Source organism: Pristiophorus japonicus, chromosome 1 (assembly GCF_044704955.1).
Source record: "Pristiophorus japonicus isolate sPriJap1 chromosome 1, sPriJap1.hap1, whole genome shotgun sequence".
NCBI classification, from domain to species: Eukaryota; Metazoa; Chordata; class Chondrichthyes; family Pristiophoridae; genus Pristiophorus; species Pristiophorus japonicus.
The window spans coordinates 307,089,962-307,108,482 of record NC_091977.1 but is presented as its reverse complement, the minus strand read 5'-3'; the positions used below and the strand labels follow the sequence as shown (position 1 = coordinate 307,108,482).

At 45.4% G+C, this 18,521-nt stretch overlaps 1 protein-coding gene across 3 annotated transcripts in view; it reads right to left on the bottom strand.

The window, feature by feature from the left end:
- The window catches only part of LOC139271763 (protein MTSS 1-like), a 239,148-nt gene extending 225,294 nt beyond the window's left edge, over positions 1 to 13,854 (bottom strand). For all 3 annotated transcript variants that reach the window (XM_070888535.1, XM_070888536.1, XM_070888537.1), the window contains exon 1: positions 13,307 to 13,854. In XM_070888535.1, the coding sequence (XP_070744636.1) occupies positions 13,307 to 13,378 (72 nt within the window). In that variant the 5' untranslated portion in view covers positions 13,379 to 13,854. The remainder of the gene's footprint in view (positions 1 to 13,306) is intronic.
- Positions 13,855 to 18,521: the final 4,667 nt, after the last annotated feature.

The following is an 18,521-nucleotide window of genomic DNA, read 5'->3' as shown; positions in this document are numbered from 1 at the left end:
ACGCACTTCACCTTTTTCAGTCGCAGACCTACCCGGTCCAGTCTGCATAGCACCTCCTTCAGGTTGTGGAGGTGTTCTTCAGTATCGCATCCCGTGATGAGGATATAGTCTTGAAAAACCACCGTCCTTGGAATCGACTTGGAGACTTTCCATGTTTCGTTGAAAGATCGCGGCGGCCGAGCGAATTCCGAACGGACATCTGTTGTACTCAAACAACCCCTTGTGTGTCGTGATGGTGGTCAGCTTCTTCGACTCACTCGTCAGCTCCTGGGTCATGTAAGCTGAGGTCAGGTCCAATTTTGAAAAAAGTTTGCCACCGGATAGCATCGCAAAGAGGTCCTCCGCTCTCGAAAGCGGGTACTGGTCTTGGAGTGACACCCGATTGATGGTGGCCTTGTAATCACCACATATCCTGACCGACCCATCTGCCTTAAGCACCGGCACAATCGGGCTCGCCCAGTCACTGAATTCGACTGGCGAGATGATGCCTTCCCTCAGCAGGTGGTCCAATTCGCATTCTATCTTTTCCCGAATCACGTACGGCACTGCTCTGGCCTTGTGGTGTATTGGTCTGGCGCCCGGATTTATGTGAATCACTACCTTGGCCCCCATGAAAGTGCCAATGCCGGGTTGAAATAGTGAGTCAAATTTGTCCAGGACCTGTGAGCATGATATTCGCTGCACAGAAGAAATTGCATTGACATCGCCCCATTTCCAGTTCATGACAGCAAGCCAACTCCTCCCCAGCAGTGCAGGACTGTCCCCCGGGACAATCCAGAGTGGCAACCTGTTCTCCAAATCTTTGTGGGTCACGACTACCGTGGCGCTGCCTAGCACCGGAATGATCTCCTTTGTACATGTCCGTAGCTGTGCGTCAATCAGCAATAATTTTGACCTCCTGGCCTTGGACGCCCACAACTTGTTGAACTGTTTGGTACTCATCAGGGACTGGCTGGCCCCCGTGTCTAGCTCCATTGATACTGGGATACCATTGAGGAGCACTTTCATTATTAATCGGTGGCGTCCTGGTGTATGAACTGTATATGTGCTCCACATGAACTCGCTGAACTTCAGCTTCCAGCGATTTCCCCCAGTGTCCATTTGGCCTCGTAGGGCTTACATCGGGCCCGTCCTCCATGTACATCAACCTGGCTGCAGGCTTCCTGCACATACGTGCCAAGTGACCGCTGACGTTGCCATTTCTGCAGGTATATTGCTGATACCTGCACGGTCTGGCTATGTGTTTGCCTCCACACATCCAACATGAGCCGTTGTTGGAAACAAAAGGTCCATTACCAGTCGATCGTCTGACTGTCTCTGTAATTGTCCTTAAACGCACCAACAACAGGTGTTGATGGCCCCATTACATTGTCCCTTACGATGGCATGAATCGCCGTTCAGCTAGCCATTGTCTCTGTTGACTTCCCCCTCTGGGTTCGACTACATGCTTGGGCATGTCCAATTGCCCGTCTACCTGGGGAACTGTGTGCTGCATTAACAATGTTGACTCCCTGTCCATTTGCTGCATTTAAACCAAGATTTTTGTCAAACATCATTCTGGTCTCTTCCTCCCCAGAGATAAATGTCTGGGCCATCAAAGCCGCCATTTCCAGGGTCAAGTCTTTGGTCTCAATCAGTTTCCTGCAAACCCCAGCGTGCCCGATGCCCTCAATAAAAAAATCTCGCAGCATCTCCGCTCTGCACACATCTGGGAACTTACATAGGCTCGCCAGTCGCCGGAGGTCTGCCACGAAGTCTGGAACGCTTTGCCCTTCTCGCCGCCGGTGCGTGTAAAACCGGTGTATCGCCATGTTCGTGCTGCTCGCTGGTTTAAAAAAAAAGTGTTTCCCGATCAATTTACTGAGCTCTTCAAAAGTCTTGTCCGCAGGCTTCTCTGGCGCTAGAAGGTCCTTCATCAGGGAGTACGTCCTGGATCCACAAACCGTCAGGAGAGGAGCCCTGTGTTTGTCGGCCGAATCCTGGCCCAGCCATTCCTTAGTGACGAAATTTTGCTGTAGTCTCAATAAAATCGGCCCAATCATCACCAACACAGTACCTCTCGTCTGTGCTGCTAGTGGCCATGCTCGCGTGGTTTAAATCCCAGTTTCTCGTCGCCAATGATATGTCCTTACTATACAGTACAAATGCACATGAGGCCCATACTGGAGAAGTGGTCACTCTGCGACCAGTAACCTTTATTAGCCAGCACTGAAGTGGAGAAGGTGGGTGGAGCTTCCCCTTTTATACCTGAAAGTCCAGATTAGGAGTGTCACCCACAAGTTCACCACCGAGTGGTCAGTGTTCTCACGGTGTACAACTTAGGTCAGTTTATACATAGATTACAATGATAGTAGAATACATGACATCTTCCATCCAGGTGTGCTTTTTCTGTTGTCAGATTACCTTGAGCTAGAAATTAAGCAGGGAAATGCAAGGTGTGCAAGGCAGAACATTAGCCAATAAGAGGTCAGCCTGCCCGTGGCTAGAAGCAAATGGTTGCCCTGATCACTTGTGTCAGCCATTTTGCTCTCCCTCTAAAAGCATGTATAACACCCGATTTATTGCAAAACATTGCTAACTGGGACATAGGATCGGGGTTATAGCACATTGTTTTTACAAAGTAGAGAGATTTCCTTTGCATCTGGCCTGTACTATTCCTGACCTGACTGGGAGTATCCAATATACACCTGATACCCAGTGTAAAAGTGTGTTCTTTGCAAACACCAACATCTATGCTTTAAACAGCACAAAATAAGCACAATTTTCTCCCACTTTTTAGGTAAGACCAGGGGGCAGGGGTGAAGTAGAGAAAGAAGGTTTGTTCTTAAAATAGCAACATGTGAATCACAACAGATATAAACTGGAAATTGTCTTTAAAATCACTGGTCTTTAATTAAAATTATATTTTTGTGGCACACAGAATCTGGTTTATTCAGGATTTAGAGATGGCTGGTATTGTTGCTACGTGATGAACAGATCCACTTCAATATTTTAAATACATATCCCTATCATACGTATGATCCTGAATTCGCACTGGCTCCTGGCAGCAAATGCATCAACAGAATGACCAATTACACTAATCTGCTAGACAGCATTCTGCGTCATACATAATGTGTTCACATGAGCAGTTCCACTTTTATTTAAAAAGTCAATTCCTTCATGTTTTGGTAAACAGCTAAAAACTGTGGATGAGCAGAGAGCTTATGGTTCCATGTACAGAAATCAGTATATTAGTTGACAGGTACAAAAAAATAATTTAAAAGGCTAATGGAATGTTGGCCTTTATCTCAAGGGGCTGGAATACAAAGGGGTGAAAATTGTGTTAGTTATATAAAGCTCTGGTTAAACCCCATTTAGATTGCAGAGTTCAGTTTTGGACACCACAATTCAGAAAGCATATATTGGTCTTGGAGGGGGTGCAGCGCGGATTCACCAAAATTATCAGGGCTAAAAGGGTTAAATTATGACCGGTTGCATTCCCAAGATTGTATTCCCTTGAGTAGAAAAGATTATGGGGCTATCGAATTGAGGTGTTGATGATGATTAAAGGTTTGTGATAGGGTAGAGAGAGATAAACTATTTTCACTGCTGAGAGAGTCTAGAACAAGAAGACATACCCTTAAGATTAGAGCTAGGCCATTCAGGGCAAGGTCAGAAATCATTTAACACAAAGGGTAGCGGAAATCTGAAACTCTCTCCCCTAAAAAGCTGATGAGGTTAGGTCAATTGAAAATTTCAAAATTAAGATAGATAGATTTTGAGTTTAACCAGGGCTTTATACAATTGTAACATAACTTCCACCCCTTTGTATTCCAGCCCCCTTGAGATAAAGGCCAACATTCCATTAGCCTTTTAATTATTTTTTGGTTAGTGTATTAAGAGGTATAGAACCAAGGCAGGTAAATGGAATTGAATCAGCCATGATCTAAGTGAATGGTGGAACAATCTCAGTTGTCATCATAGACAGTCCCTTGAAATCGAGGAAGACTTGCATTCACTTTAAAAGTGAGTTCTCAAATGACTGTACAGTCCAATACAGGAATTACAGTCTCTGTCACAGGCGGGACAGTCGTTGAAGGAAAGGGTGGGTTGGGAGTCTGGATTGCCGCACACTCCTTCCGGTGCCTGCGCTTGTTTTCTGCATGCTCTCGGCATCGAGACGCGAGATGCTCACCGCCTGCCCGGATACTCTTCCTCCACTTAGGGGGGTCCTTGGCCAGGGATTCCCAGGTGCCGGTGGGGATGTTGCACTTTATCAAGGAGGCTTTGAGGGCGTACTTGAAACGTTTCCTCTGCCCACCTGGGGCTCGCTTGCCCTGTAAGAGCTCAGAATAGAGCGCCTGCTTTGGGAGTCTTGTGTTGGGCATGCGAACAATGTGGACCGCCCAACAGAGCTGGTCAAGTGTGGTCAGCGCTTCGATGCTGGCCTGATTGAGAACACTGACGTTGGTGCATCTATCCTCCCAGAGGATTTGCAGGATCTTGCGGACACATCGTTGGTGGTATTTCTCCAGCGATTTGAGGTGTCTACTGCACATCGTCCACGTCTCTGAGCCATACAGGAGGGTGGGTATCACTACAGCCCTGTAGACCATAAGTTTGGTGCCAGATTTGAGGGCCTGATCTTCAAACACTCTCTTCCTCAGGGGACCGAAGGCTGCGCTGGCGCACTGGAGGCGGTGTTGAACCTCGTCGTCGATGTCTGTCCTTGCTGATAGTAGGCTCCCGAGCTATGGAAAGTGGTCCACGTTGTCCAAGGCTATGCCGTGGATCTTGATGACTGGGGGCACAGTGCTGTGTGGCGGGGTCAGGTTGGTGAAGGACCTTTGTCTTACGGGTGTTTAGTTTAAGACCCATGCTTTAATACGCCTCAGTGAAGATGTTGATGATGGCTTGGAGTTCAGTCAAAGAGCTCAAGGGACCGAATGGCCTACTCCAGTTATATTCCTTGATAAATCCATTTGCATTGGTTTCTGCCTATAGTCTGGCTTTTGTTTTAAAAGTCAGACAGATATTTGATATACACACACAAACCCAACACCATGCACAAGAGACTTCAAAACAAGCTACTAATAAATCCACACAGATAATAAACATTCTCCATCTGCAGGAACACACTTCCATTACGCAAGTCAGTTTAACCAAGGTTTACCAATGCAGAGCACTAGCAAATTCCCAACTAGTTGTACAGCTGGGTAATTGGACACTGGTTTGAAGGGTTACCTGGAACTAAGTGGGAAATATCCCAGCCCCCCAATGACAGGTTGACTCCTCCAGGTGCCACTAATGAGTCGGGTTTACTGTCCTGGAGTTCTGAAGCCTGGCTCAAGTATCAGGTTAACAAATCTCACAAAAGGTTCACTCAGTTCCTATTTTACATTGCTGGACATGAGTTCTTGGAGCCAACTCAATTCCAAAGCAGCCCTATTACGCTCCTTTGCCCCACCCCAACTTCTAAAAGAGATTATACAGTCTATTCCTGATGATTCAAACTTGTTTCCCCTCCATAAAAAAATTCAAATTAGCAAAAATTTGAGTTATGCAATATAAACAGAAACAGAAAATTTAGTGCCAAAAATATAAGTGATCAGATAATTTGAATTAAGCAACTTTTAATTCAGAAGGGTAGACATTAGACATCCAACAAGCAGTCACTTAAGTGGCAGTGACCAGGTATCTTCATGAGCAGCACAAATCACCATAAAACATGTCTGCTTTTGTAATGTGCAGATCAGGTAGCAGCTGATCAGCATTCATTGTTGACACTATACAGCATTTCTGCTAGACTAAGGTTTAATGGCTTTCATTGTTCATGTTCGTCGTCATTGCGTGCTATAATATTGTGCGTTAGCAAAGCCATTGCACAGTGGATTGAATGTGTAGGATTTCTTCATATGCTACATTGGTGTAAGGTGTGCATACAAGATTTAAACAGAACCCAAGTGCTCATCTGATATTAAATTCGAGCACAAAGGTGTAAAAGGATAGCAATGTAAACCTTACCAGTATTAAAAATGGGAGGGAAACAACACTCAGCTCTAGACTTCATAAAGCCATTTTTCGCCATATAAAAGCTCTTAGGCAGCATTAAACTCCTACTGGTATCCTAGCGCCTCAGTTACCACAGCAACAGAGATGTTGCCAACAAACCTTCGATCTCCTTTGAAATAGTTATCCCGTTCTGGATATAATGTAACACATGATTTTGATCTTATAGCGATCAACAGATTTTTGTTAGGTAAGGATATCAAGGGCTATGGAGCAATAGCAGATAAATTGAGTTGATGTACAGATCAGTCATGATCTAATTCAATGGTAGAATAGGCTTGAGGGGCTAAATGGCCTATTCCTTTTCCTATGAAACCATTCCAGTGGTAATTCATCCACTGGTTTTCTTTCCCCATCAATGGCAGCGAGGCAGAACCATCTAGCCTCTTTTCAACATCTCGATACCACACCCAAGTTTAAGAACCAACTGAGTTAGGAATTCCCAGGCACTTTCTTGCATTCTACAACTCTCTTGCACCACAATGAAGATTAGAATTATTTAAGGTTATTATTCTTTTATACTTTAACTTCAGAGTTCTGTCTTGCAAATAATTATTGAACTAATCTCCCCAATCATAAGAAATGATTCTTGACATCATACAAATTTCCAATACCAACATTGTCAACTCAATTTATTAAGCGGTATCAATACCATATTCAGGGAATTTAATAAAATCAAAAACCAGTATGTTCTACATTGCTAAATTCCCTGAAATAAATCACCTCTCATTGTTCTAGCCACTACCATCAACAGTGAGAGACGCAATTAGCTGAAATTTCCCTCTCCAGTCACAGCCAAACGCTCAATGGGGATATTCTATAATTGCATTGTTTGGTGTTTTCACAATGGACATAGCACAGCAACGCCACATGCTCATAACACTTCACTGAAATCCTAACGACAACCCTGGATATTACTGAAAGTTGAATGTTCTTGCTCTCTATGGGTCTAACACAAATAAAAAAAAGACTTGCATTTATATAGCACCTTTCATGACCTCAGGACATCCTAAAGCAGTTAACATACAATGAAGTACTTTTTGAAATGTAGTCACTGTTGTAATGCAGGAAACGTGGCAGCCAAATTGCACACTGCAAGCTCCTACAAACAGCAATGTGATAATGACCAGATCATTTTTTTTTTTAAATGTTGAGGGATAAATATTGGCCAGGACACCGGGGATAACTCTGTTCTTCTTCGAAATAGTGCCATGGGATCTGAGCGAGTAGACGGTTTAACGCCACCTCTGACAGTGCAGAGCTCCCTTAATACTGCACTGGAGTGTCACCCTAGATTTTTGTGCTCAAGTTTTGGAGTGGAGCTTGAATCCACAGCCTTCTGACTCAGAGGCAAAAATGCTGCCCACTGAACCATGGCTAACACAGTCAATATCACACTTAAAGACAAACTTGGCAGGGAGGGGTGGGGGGGGGGGGGGGGGGAGGGAGAGGGAGGAGGAGAGGAAAGGGAAATTCACTATCTCCCTGTTTGAGATGCTAGTTTTTTTTTAAGTTTTTTTTAAGTTAGCACCAGGTGCTAACTATTTCAAACTTTACAAAAATTAACCAAGAAGTGAAGGGCTAAATCAAGTGTTCCACTTACTTCTTGGAACACCATCAGAAGCAGACAGGACTGAGACCTCAGCAGTGCTGTACACTGGGCCATGCAGCGCTGTCGCATTCAAAGGGTCCTTGCCTCTCTTAAAGGGAAGGGTCATCGATGCAGGCTCTGCAATATGAAGGGGACCTACCTGGACCACCTGGAACAGCGGACCCGCTCAATCAGCCCCGGCACTCGAGCAGTGCGAGGCTGAACGATCACAGGTAGGAACCCACAAAAAAAAAGAAAGGTTAAGTTTTTTTTTTAAATAAACTTATCTGATCCATCACCCCCATAGCGACCGGCAGCCTTATCCATGCCTGCTGCAGCTGTCAGTGTATTCACCCGGAGCTACTGCAGGGGGCAGAAGTGAATTTCAGGTCCAGAGCGCTACTGGGAGGATGCTCACGGCGATGATGGCACGATATCTGGGGGTGCTAACAGGAGGCACAAATGCACCCAATTTCTCCCCCAAGTTGTTTAGATTTGCTGCTCTTTTCTCGAGCTTTATTCTCTGCTTTTACCATAAGATCTCCTGCCATTGGCATGGATCAAAGCAGTATATAGGTCACAGGTCTGTCAATTAGAGACCCTTCAATGCAACCAGACTCTGCAACCAGATTGTTCTTGCCAATTTCTCATCTTCAGATACAACAATTTTCACCAACCCAGTGTGTTCAGTCTAACAATCTCATTCTGAAATGGCATAACACATCCAAAAAAGCCAGTGTGTCTTCAAATAACAATCAAAGTTGAATTTGAAACACACGAATTAGGAGGTGTGGTGACACAGCATGTTGGTCTGTTGCAGACTTATTGATCTTTGGCTTGCACCTAAAAATTCCCCACAAGCCTAATCAGAATTAGACTGGAATACTTCAAGGAATCATAGAAAACCACAGAATAATACATCAGAATCATAGAAAATCATAGAATACCTACAGCATATAGAAGGAGGCCATTCAGCCCATTAGGTCTGTGCTGGGTGCTTCGAAGAACAATCCAGTTAGTCCTACTCCTCCCATATCCCTGCAATTTTTTCTCCTTCAAACATTTATCCAAATCCCAAGTGAAACTTTTAGCGTTGATTGCATTTGAATTAAAATGGCAGAAAATTAAGTACAGGGGCCACGTAAAACAGTATTGTACTGAGAGATGGAATTTTTACTACCATATCCACCAGGCTTAAGTTGGGGGAAATGTTCTCCCAAAATAACTATGATTTAGAACTTCAAGAGAAATGTCAGAACCAGCAAAAGACATCTTAAGTTAATATAATTCTACAACCTCCTTTAAATCTTCATCACTTCCTCACATTAGATTGGAATATATTTGTGAAACTTCTCAGTGTATCAAAAAAATACTGCCCTCAAATATTGTGCCATCGATTGAACAAAGAATTAGTCAGTTAGTTGCTACAGTTAGCAAAACGTTAACGTTGCAACTTTACAAACTACTTTAAAAAAAAATCAATACATTTCACATCTGATGGTAGCTGATTAATTCTTATATTGATTTACCCACAGCAGCATAAAGAAACGTTAGTTGTGCAGAAAGCTGCATTTTTTTTTTAAAGTATTAAAGAAAAAACTCCATGAAAGATAATAAAAACTGAAGAAGCCACAAATTAAAAGCATTGCATAGTTTGAAGCTAGAATCCCATTTCTGTATTATCACAACTTTTTCCATAATTCTGAAGTGAGACTTCAATTTGGCTTGTAAGAACTACAATCAACTCAAAAGTTTATTTTGCAAATGGAATCCAATTAGAGTCAGGTCAACTTTAGAGGTCACTGGTCTCCTTATTTGCAGGTCAGGGAATGACAGTCCTTCACAGTCAACTTACAACAAATACAGCATGACACAAAATTGCAGTGGTGGTTATGTACTTTGAATCTGGGTTGGTTTTGTACCCATACTAAAATTTTAAAAAGTCAGTTTCACATCAGAACACAGATGAAAGGTCAGGCTTCAAAATTAAACCAAATCCAAAACAGGCTGTTCCTGGCAGTGTGTGAGCCTTCATCTCTCGCCTCCCCAAACGTCACCTGAGATTTTCTCTAAGTTTATGAGAGCTACCTGCTGCACAGGAGAGCAGACAGCTCGTCACTAGAAAGTACATAAGTGGTGGTCCTCTTGTCTTCCGATTTCACCTTCCTGCTGTGCAGTCACCCAATATCCACTCAGCATCTCTTGATAAGTTCAGGATCTCATATATGTGAATCCACCTGCCACTCAGTAACTGCAGAGAACAATGTACCATGTCATCAGACCACCCGTGCGCGGATGTACTTTAATTTTATTCAGCAGTTAATATAGATTAAGGCTGGAGTGATGCACCGCTCTCTGCAAACTAAAACCGGTGTCGGACATGCTCCTGAAGGCAGCCTCAGCTTTATTGTACTCTTTAGTCTCCTGAGCCACAGCCATATTTGTGTTGATAAACATCCACAACCACTTTGCATTAAAGAAAAAATGACAGTACCCTGTACAACTGCATCCTAAATCTAAATAAACCAACTTTGTGCAGCATCCATAACATCACTCTGCCCTTGCCTCAGCTCATCTGCTGCTGAATCTCTCTTCCATGCCTTTTGTTACCTCTAGACTTGACTATTTCAATGCACTCTAGCTGCCCTCCCACATTCTACCCTACGTAAATAAACTAGAGGTGATCCAAAACTCGGTTGCCCGTGTCCTAACTCGCACCAAGTCCTGCTCACCTATCATCACTGTGCTCGTTGACCTACATTGGCTTCCAGTTAAGCAATGCCTCAATTTCAAAATTTTCATCCTTATTTTCAAATCCCTCCATAGCCTCGCCCCTCCCGATCTCTAATCTCTTGTAGCCCCACAACCCCCACCCCCCGCGATGTCTGCACTCCTCTAATTCTGCCCTCCTGAGCATCCCTGATTGTAATCGCTCAATCATTGGTGGCCGTGCCTTTGTTGCCTCGGTCTCAAGCTCTGGAACTCCCTGCCTAAACCTCTCCGCCTCTCCTTCAAAACGCTCCTTAAAACATACCTCTTTGACCAAGCTTTTGGTCACTGGCGCTAATTTCTACTTATGTGGCTCGGTGTCAAATTTTTAACGCATAATACTCCTGTGAAGCGCCTTGGAACATTTCATTACGTTAAAGGTGCTATATAATACAAGTTGTTGTTGTTGATTCCGAAGTGCAACACAGATAAGCTTCTGATCTTAGAATTTGGTTAATCAACCCGACTGCACTGCTCTCATCTCAGATGACTCATACCGCCTATCCGATGGTTCAAGAGTATTAGAGGCAGCTTGGACGCAAGTAGGCTGCCCTCTCTGTTGGTACACAATCTGAAGACCAATAGCAGAAAAAAAAATGAAGTTTCACAGAAAGATATGATTATATATTTCAACGTTCTTGTGTACTAGATGCAAATTAAATATTTCAGAAAGAACACAACAGCATCACTGGCAGCAGGCGCACCTTCCCATCCCCGTGTTGCTCAACCTAACCCAGGGCACCAACTGCAGCCACCTGCTTCAGGATTCCATCTCTATCATTCTAAACTAACTGCTAGAAAGTCTGTTAAGCATAGCCAAGGAAGTGAATAAAATTCATCCATTCCAATTCAAGGGACAACATATATGTGGCAGCACTGATAGGATATGGAACTAAATCTGTGGGTGACAGGTGGCATAAATGTGCACTGTGCCACTTCATGGAATTGCTTGTTGATGCTCCATGACAATCTGCAATCACACCACATCTATTGGTGCCATTCCTGATCTGCCCACGAGTGTGTTGTGGTAGTACAAATAGATTCGATCCCTCAGACTTTTCCATCGCTTTGTCTTCAGTGTTTCATAAAACAACAGAACCGAGTAGCCAACCAAGAGAGGCTTCACAGAACAGTACCCAGGTCAACTCAAATTGTACTGAATTAAAATTGACAGAATAGTGATCAGATGGCTCCAGATTGTACAAAGTTAAGTGACCTCAGTTGGAGGTGAGGGGTAAGGGGGGGGGGGGGGGGGGGGGGGGGAAGAAATAGTAGAGCTGCTACCATTAGTCTCAACATCCCTGAGTAAGAGGGCGTGAAATCCATCAAGGTTCCCACTTCTGATTGCTCTCCAGTGACTCCTCCTCCAAAGTGTATGCGCGTGGATGTCAGAAGAAGACAGAATTTGGGTCAGTTGCTCATGCCTCACTTGGCACTTAATAGCTAGACTGACACATATAGAATGGAGTTAGGTGAGTGTCAAAGGGCATCCAACATTGTGGATCTGTACCCCAGCAGCAGTAAATACGTTCAAGTGAGGAGGCAGATGGAAAATTTGCCAAAATTAACAATGGGTACTTGGGAATTTGCTTTACATTAAAAGGGATACTAGTTCTTCCAATACAACAACCTACATTTATATAGCACATTTAACACAGCAAAATGTCCCAATGGCTCAAATGCTAAAGACACCATGTAGCTGTGCCATACAGACATGGTTCCAGATTCAATTCCCACTCCACTGTTAGCTGATCTTAGCCAGGGTGGAGGTTGGGGTGATACAATTGGCCTCAGAACTCCTAGGGAGGGGAAAGTCAGCCAGCACCCCACCAAGGTTTTACACCAAAAATGCACCTCTCCAAGAAGATTCCAGATGAACTAATCACAATAAAGTCTGTATAAATTCAGTGACTAATGGTGCAGTTTGATGGGAACGGACTACATCATCCTTTTAGAGGGACACCAGCATACTCAATGTCAACAGGAAAATTATGAAAGCTTAAATCACGTACAAGATCCAAGACTTACTGATGAGAGGAGTGTTATAGAAAGGCATGTTGTTGAACCGGATTTTAGAAAAATGCTTACATTTGATAAGCAGATTTCAACAAAACACACAGTATTATAAAGATCCAGTGCCTGCTAAAAAATCAATTAGACAACAAAACTACATGAAGCCATTTAAAGCTGAAACAAGATTTTATTTAGAGACTACAAGAGGTTAACCGAAAAGGTGCAAAAGCTACTGTTCCTTTCTATAAAATATCTACTTTATTCAAGTCAAAGTACTAGACTTAAAAATATTGAACATAAAATAAAAATTTATAAGTCAATTCGGCAGAGACAATTTCACAGCCCTCCAACTCTACCACTTTAAGCAGAACTCTTCATTTGCAGGATTATAATTTATATGCTTGCTCGTTGCAAATCGAACAGCTCCCAGCATAGATTAATACTTATCCCTACATTTCAATAAAAAAAATAAACGATTCGTGAACCGCCTATACATGTTCGTAATGTAATGTGCAAAAATCAAATTGTAGCAAAGAAAACCTCTGTCATAAATATTACTAGAAACTGACAGGTGCAGTTTCCAAACTGGTTATTATAGTCTTCAAAACGGTTAATCCTGAAAAACATTTGCATCCAGAACATCAACAAGTTAAAACAGATATCAATGTATTTATTTGCTCGGAAACCTGTAAAGGGAAAGGACAAGCCGCTGTCTCCATCAACAGCTCAGCGCTTTACAATCAACTTTCAATATATTCTGACCAGTGTCACGATCCCCTTCTCTGGAAAGAACCCAGTTTCTACAATAAATGCAAACGCGACTTTTCGCTTAATTTATTCGGTGCAATGATCAGTAGGATAATTAATTTTTAAAAGGTCACCAACCTTCATGTCGCCGATGATGGTTTGAAACAGTCCACCGAGCGCACTGCATTCCTTCTCTATAACAGCCTCCATTTTCCTAATAACGTTACAAAAAGGAACAGCTGGTCTCCACAAACGAAAGGATAAAATACCTTCACACGGTCTCTTCAAAGAGAGGGAGTGGGAAATCTTCGAGCACAATCCCTAAACCCACCGAACAGTTGTGTTCGTTCTCCTGATTACAAAAAAAGCTTCCTATCTGGAATAATGAGGGGGTGATGATGGGGGGAAATCAATGCCACTAAAGGGGTTTGTTAGATGATTGCAAAAAAAACCCGCACTTATTCCCTGCGGTCACTGCTTATCCCCAAAGAGTGAGACCCGCTGCTCTTTTCGCAATGCCGACAATATCCATTGTCCTCTGCACGGATCATGTCGACATGATGCGGCAGGTTGCAAAGAAAAACACACACTGGGGAGGAGGAACACACTACTTTCTGCAGCGGCTCAGAGCACGAAATGACCAAAAAAAAAGCCAACGGGGAGGAGTAAAAAAAGAAAGCACCCTCCCCCCACAATTTTTTTAAAAAAAAGTCACAACCAACCCAAGCGACTCTGGGCTCGGCTGATTAAACGCCCCTCGGCTTAGACGCGTGCGCGCTCCTCAGCTGCAGCTTCATTAAAGCGACTGGAGCGAGCGCTAAGCTGACGTCACACGACTGCCGCCGCGCGCGGTCCCTGGGCTGCTGTGTGTTTGTTGGTTTGGTTTGCGCGGGCAAGACAGAGAGAACCGTTAAAAATGGAATGCGGGACGGGAGCTGGCGCGCGGGCGGCACAGGTGGAGGTTGTGTGTGCCGCCGCCCGCTCTCTTTAATGGGCAGGATTAATGGCCCTCCCACTGTCGACGATGCATTAGAAAATGTTGAAGGTGGAATTTATTTACATTGAACTACATACAAATTATACAAGAAACAGGCCGTTCGGCCCAGGTACTCCATGCCGGTGTTTATGCTCCACACGAGTCTCCTCCCACCCTGCTTCATCTCACCTCACCAAGGTATCCCTCTATTCCTTTCTCCCTCATGTATTTATCTCGCTTCCCCTGAAATGCATCTATGCTATTCAGCTGAACTACACGTATACATTCTATTTAAGTGTCAGTTGTGGCTCAGTGGATAGCATCCTCGACTCACTGGAGTTCAGAAAAATGAGAGGGAATCTAATAGAAACGTTTAAAATTCTGACGGGTTTAGACAGGTTAGATGCAGGAAGAATGTTCCCAATGTTAGGGAAGTCCAGAACCAGGGGTCACAGTCTAAGGATAAGGGGTAAGCCATTTAGGACCGAGATGAGGAGAAACTTCTTCACCCAGAGAGTGGTGAACCTGTGGAATTCTCTATCACAGAAAGTTGTTGAGGCCAATTCACTAAATATATTCAAAAGGGAGTTAGATGAAGTCCTTACTTCTAGGGGGATCAAGGGGTACGGTGAGAAAGCAGGAAGGGGGTACTGAATTTGCATGTTCAGCCATGAACTCATTGAATGGCGGTGCAGGCTAGAAGGGCCGAATGGCCTACTCCTGTACCTATTTTCTATGTTTCTATGACTCATAGAATCATAGAAATTTACAGCACAGAAGGAGGCCATTTTGGCCCATCGTGTCAGCGCTGGCCGACCAAGAGCTATCCAGCCTAATCGTACTTTCCATCTCTAGGTGCGTAGCCCTCTAGGTTACGGCACTTTAAGTGCACATCCAAGAATTTTTTAATGTGATGGTTTTTGCGTCTACCATCCTTTCAGGCAGTGAGTTCCAGACCCCCACTAACCTCTGAGTGAAGAAATTTCCCTTCATATCTCTAAACCTCCCCCCAATTACTTTAAATCCATGTCCCCTGGTTGTTGACCCCTCTGCCAAGAGAAGCAGATCCTTCCTATCCACTCTATCTGTTATATATGCAGACTATAGATATACTCTTTGTGTAGTCACTGTATAGTTGCATAAGATGGAGACTTGTTACCTGATGCATTATCAATAAGGTTTACACTGTGTATATACGATGCTGGCACCACTAGAGGGTGCAACTTGTAGTGTCCATGCACCTGATTACAAACTCACACGAGGCATGGATATATCAGGCACAGTCACTCTGTGACCTTCACCTTTATTGCCAGGACCAAGGAGTGCTGAACCTGGGTGGGACCTCCCCTTTTATACCTGGAAACCCACGTGAGGAGTGTCTCCCGCAAGTTCACCCGCTGTGGTCAGGGTGTACATTTCTATGGTACAGGTACAGTGTACATGAGTTACAGTTACATGACTATGTCATTGCAAGATGGTTAAATACATGACATCACCTCCCCCCTTAAGTCTTTTTGTTTCAGAGGTTAAGTCTGTCAGGTGGTCGACGCTCCCTCGTGGCTCTGGTGGCTGAGCCTCGGCACGTGTCTCTGTCACTTGAGGTGATTCCGGGCTGGCCGCAGGGACTGTACATGCTGAGGGCTGTCTTTGTTGCTCGTCCGCTGGCAGTGGTGTGGGTGCCATCTCATGCTCTTCTTCAGGTTCCTCCGTGTCTGTGCTGAACCTTTTCTTGGTCCAAGTGTTTGCGGCATATCTGCCCATTGTTTAGTCGGACCACCATGAATCTATTTCCTTCTTTGCCAATTACGGTGCCCTCAAGCCACTTGGGTCCCAAAGCATGGTTAAGAACAAATACCGGGGTCATCTATTTCTATACACCTCCCCCCTTGAGTTTCGATTATGGAGCTCGGTTTGGAACTGGCGCTTGCCCTCAACAATGTCTACCAGGGCTGGGTGAATGAGGGACAGCCGCGTCTTGAGCGTGCGTTTCACGAGGAGTTCCACTGGCGGGACTCCCATGAACGAATGTGGGCGGGACCTGTAGGCCAGCAGGAGGCGCGATAGGCGGTACTGAAGGGAGGGTCCTTGGATGCGTAGCATGCCCTGTTTTATGACTTGGACCGCCTGTTCCGCCTGGCCATTGGAAGCCGGCTGGAACGGCGCTGTCCGGACGTGCTTCATACCATTGCCTGACATAAACTCTTGGAATTCATGGCTGGTGAAACACGGGCCATTGTCGCTGACCAGGATGTCCGGCAAGCCATGGGTCGCGAAAACCGTACGCAGACTCTCCACGGTGATGGATGTCGTGCACGAGTTCAATATGATGCACTCGATCCACTTCGAGTATGCATCGACAACGATCAGGAACATTTTCCCCATGAACGGACCCACATAGTTTACTTGAATATGTGACCGTGGTCTGGTGGGCCAGGGCCACGGGCTGAGTGGGGCCTCCCTGGGGGCATTGCCCAGCTGGGCACATGTCGTGCACCTGCGAACCCAGTGTTCCAGGTCTGAGTCAATCCTCGGCCACCATACATGTGACCGGGCAATGGCCTTCATTAACACGATGCCAGGGTGCTCGCTGTGGAGTTCCCTGATGAATGCTTCCCTTCCTTTCTGGGACATGACTACCCGGCTGCCCCATAGCAGGCAGTCGGCTTGGATGGAGAGCTCATCCAACCGTCTCTGAAACGGTCTGATTTCCTCGGCGCCATGTGTGCGGGCGCCCAATCCCCAGTCAGGACACATTCCTTTATCATGGATAGGAGAGGGTCCCTGTTGGTCCAGAGTTTGATCTGGCGGGCTGTGATGGGGGAGCCCGCAGTGTCAAAAGCCTCAACGGCCATGACCATCTCGGTGGCCAGTGGAAGCCTGCTGAGTGCGTCAGCTCAATTTTCGGTGCCTGGCCGGTGCCGTATGGTGCAGTCATACGCAGCCAGCGTGAGGGCCCAGCGCTGTATGCGAGCTGACGCATTGGCGTTGACAGCCTTGCTGTCGGACAACAAGGATGTTAACGGCTTGTAGTCCGTCTCTAGCTCGGACTATCTACCAAAAAAGTACTGGTGTATCTTTTTCACTCCGTAAACATACGCGAGTGTTTCCTTCTCGACTATGCCGTATCCCGCTCTGCCTGGGAGAGCGACCTGGAGGCGTAAGCCACCGGTTGGAGTCGGCCGTCATCGTTAACCTGCTGCAACACACACCCAACCCCATAGGATGACGCATTGCATGTTAAAACCAGTTTTTTACAAGGGTCATACAAAGTCAACAGTTTGTTGGAACACAGCAGGTTCCTCGCCTTATTGAAAGCCCGTTCTTGACAGACCCCGCAAAACCATTCACAACCTTTACGCAGGAGCATGTGTAACGGCTCCAACAAAGTGCTTAAGTTCGGCAGAAAGTTCCCAAAATAGTTCAATAGTCCCAGGAATGATCGCAACTCCGGCGTGTTGCCGGGCCTGGGCGCCCGGCGGATCGCCTCTGTTTTTGATTCAGTGGGCCGAATCCCGTCTGCGGCAACCCTCCTGCCCAAATACTCGACCTCTAGGGCCAAAACACAACTTGGCCTTTTTCAGCCGCAAGCCTACCCGATCCAATCGGCATAGCACCTCCTCCAGGTTGTGGAGGTGTTCTTCGGTGTCTCGACCCGTTATGAGAATGTCGTCTTGGAATATGATCGTTCCAGGAATGGATTTGAGCAAGCTTTCCATGTTTCTCTGAAAGATGGCTGCTGCCGAACGAATGCCAAACAGACACCTGTTGTAGACAAATAATCCCTTGTGTGTCGTGATGGTGGTCAGAAGCTTGGATTCTTCAGCCAGTTCCTGAGTCATGTAGGCCGAAGTGAGGTCCAACTTCGTGAACAGCTTGCCACCTGCCAGTGTGGCAAAAAGGTCCTCCGCTCTCGGAAACGGGTATTGGTCTTGCAGCGATACTCAGTTGATGGTGGCTTTGTAATCGCCACAAATCCTAACCGAGCCATTTGCTTTGAGGACGGGAACGATGGGACTTGCCCAGTCGCTGAATTCAACGGCCGAAATTATGCCCTCTCTGAGCAGCCTGTCCAGTTCACATTCAATTTTTTCTCGCATCACATACGGCACCGCTCTGGCTTTGTGGTGCACTGGTCTGGCGTCTGGAGTGATGCGTATCACTACTTTAGTGCCCTTGAACATTCCAACACCAGGTTGAAACAATGAGCCGAATTTTTGCAGGACCTGTGAGCATGAACTTCGCTCCACGGATGAAATGGCGTGCAAATCCCCCCATTTCCAATTCATCTCATCTAGCCAACTCCTCCCCAAAAGCGCGGGGCCATTTCCCGGAAAGATCCAGAGTGGCAGCCGGTTCTGTAATCCATTATGTGTTACC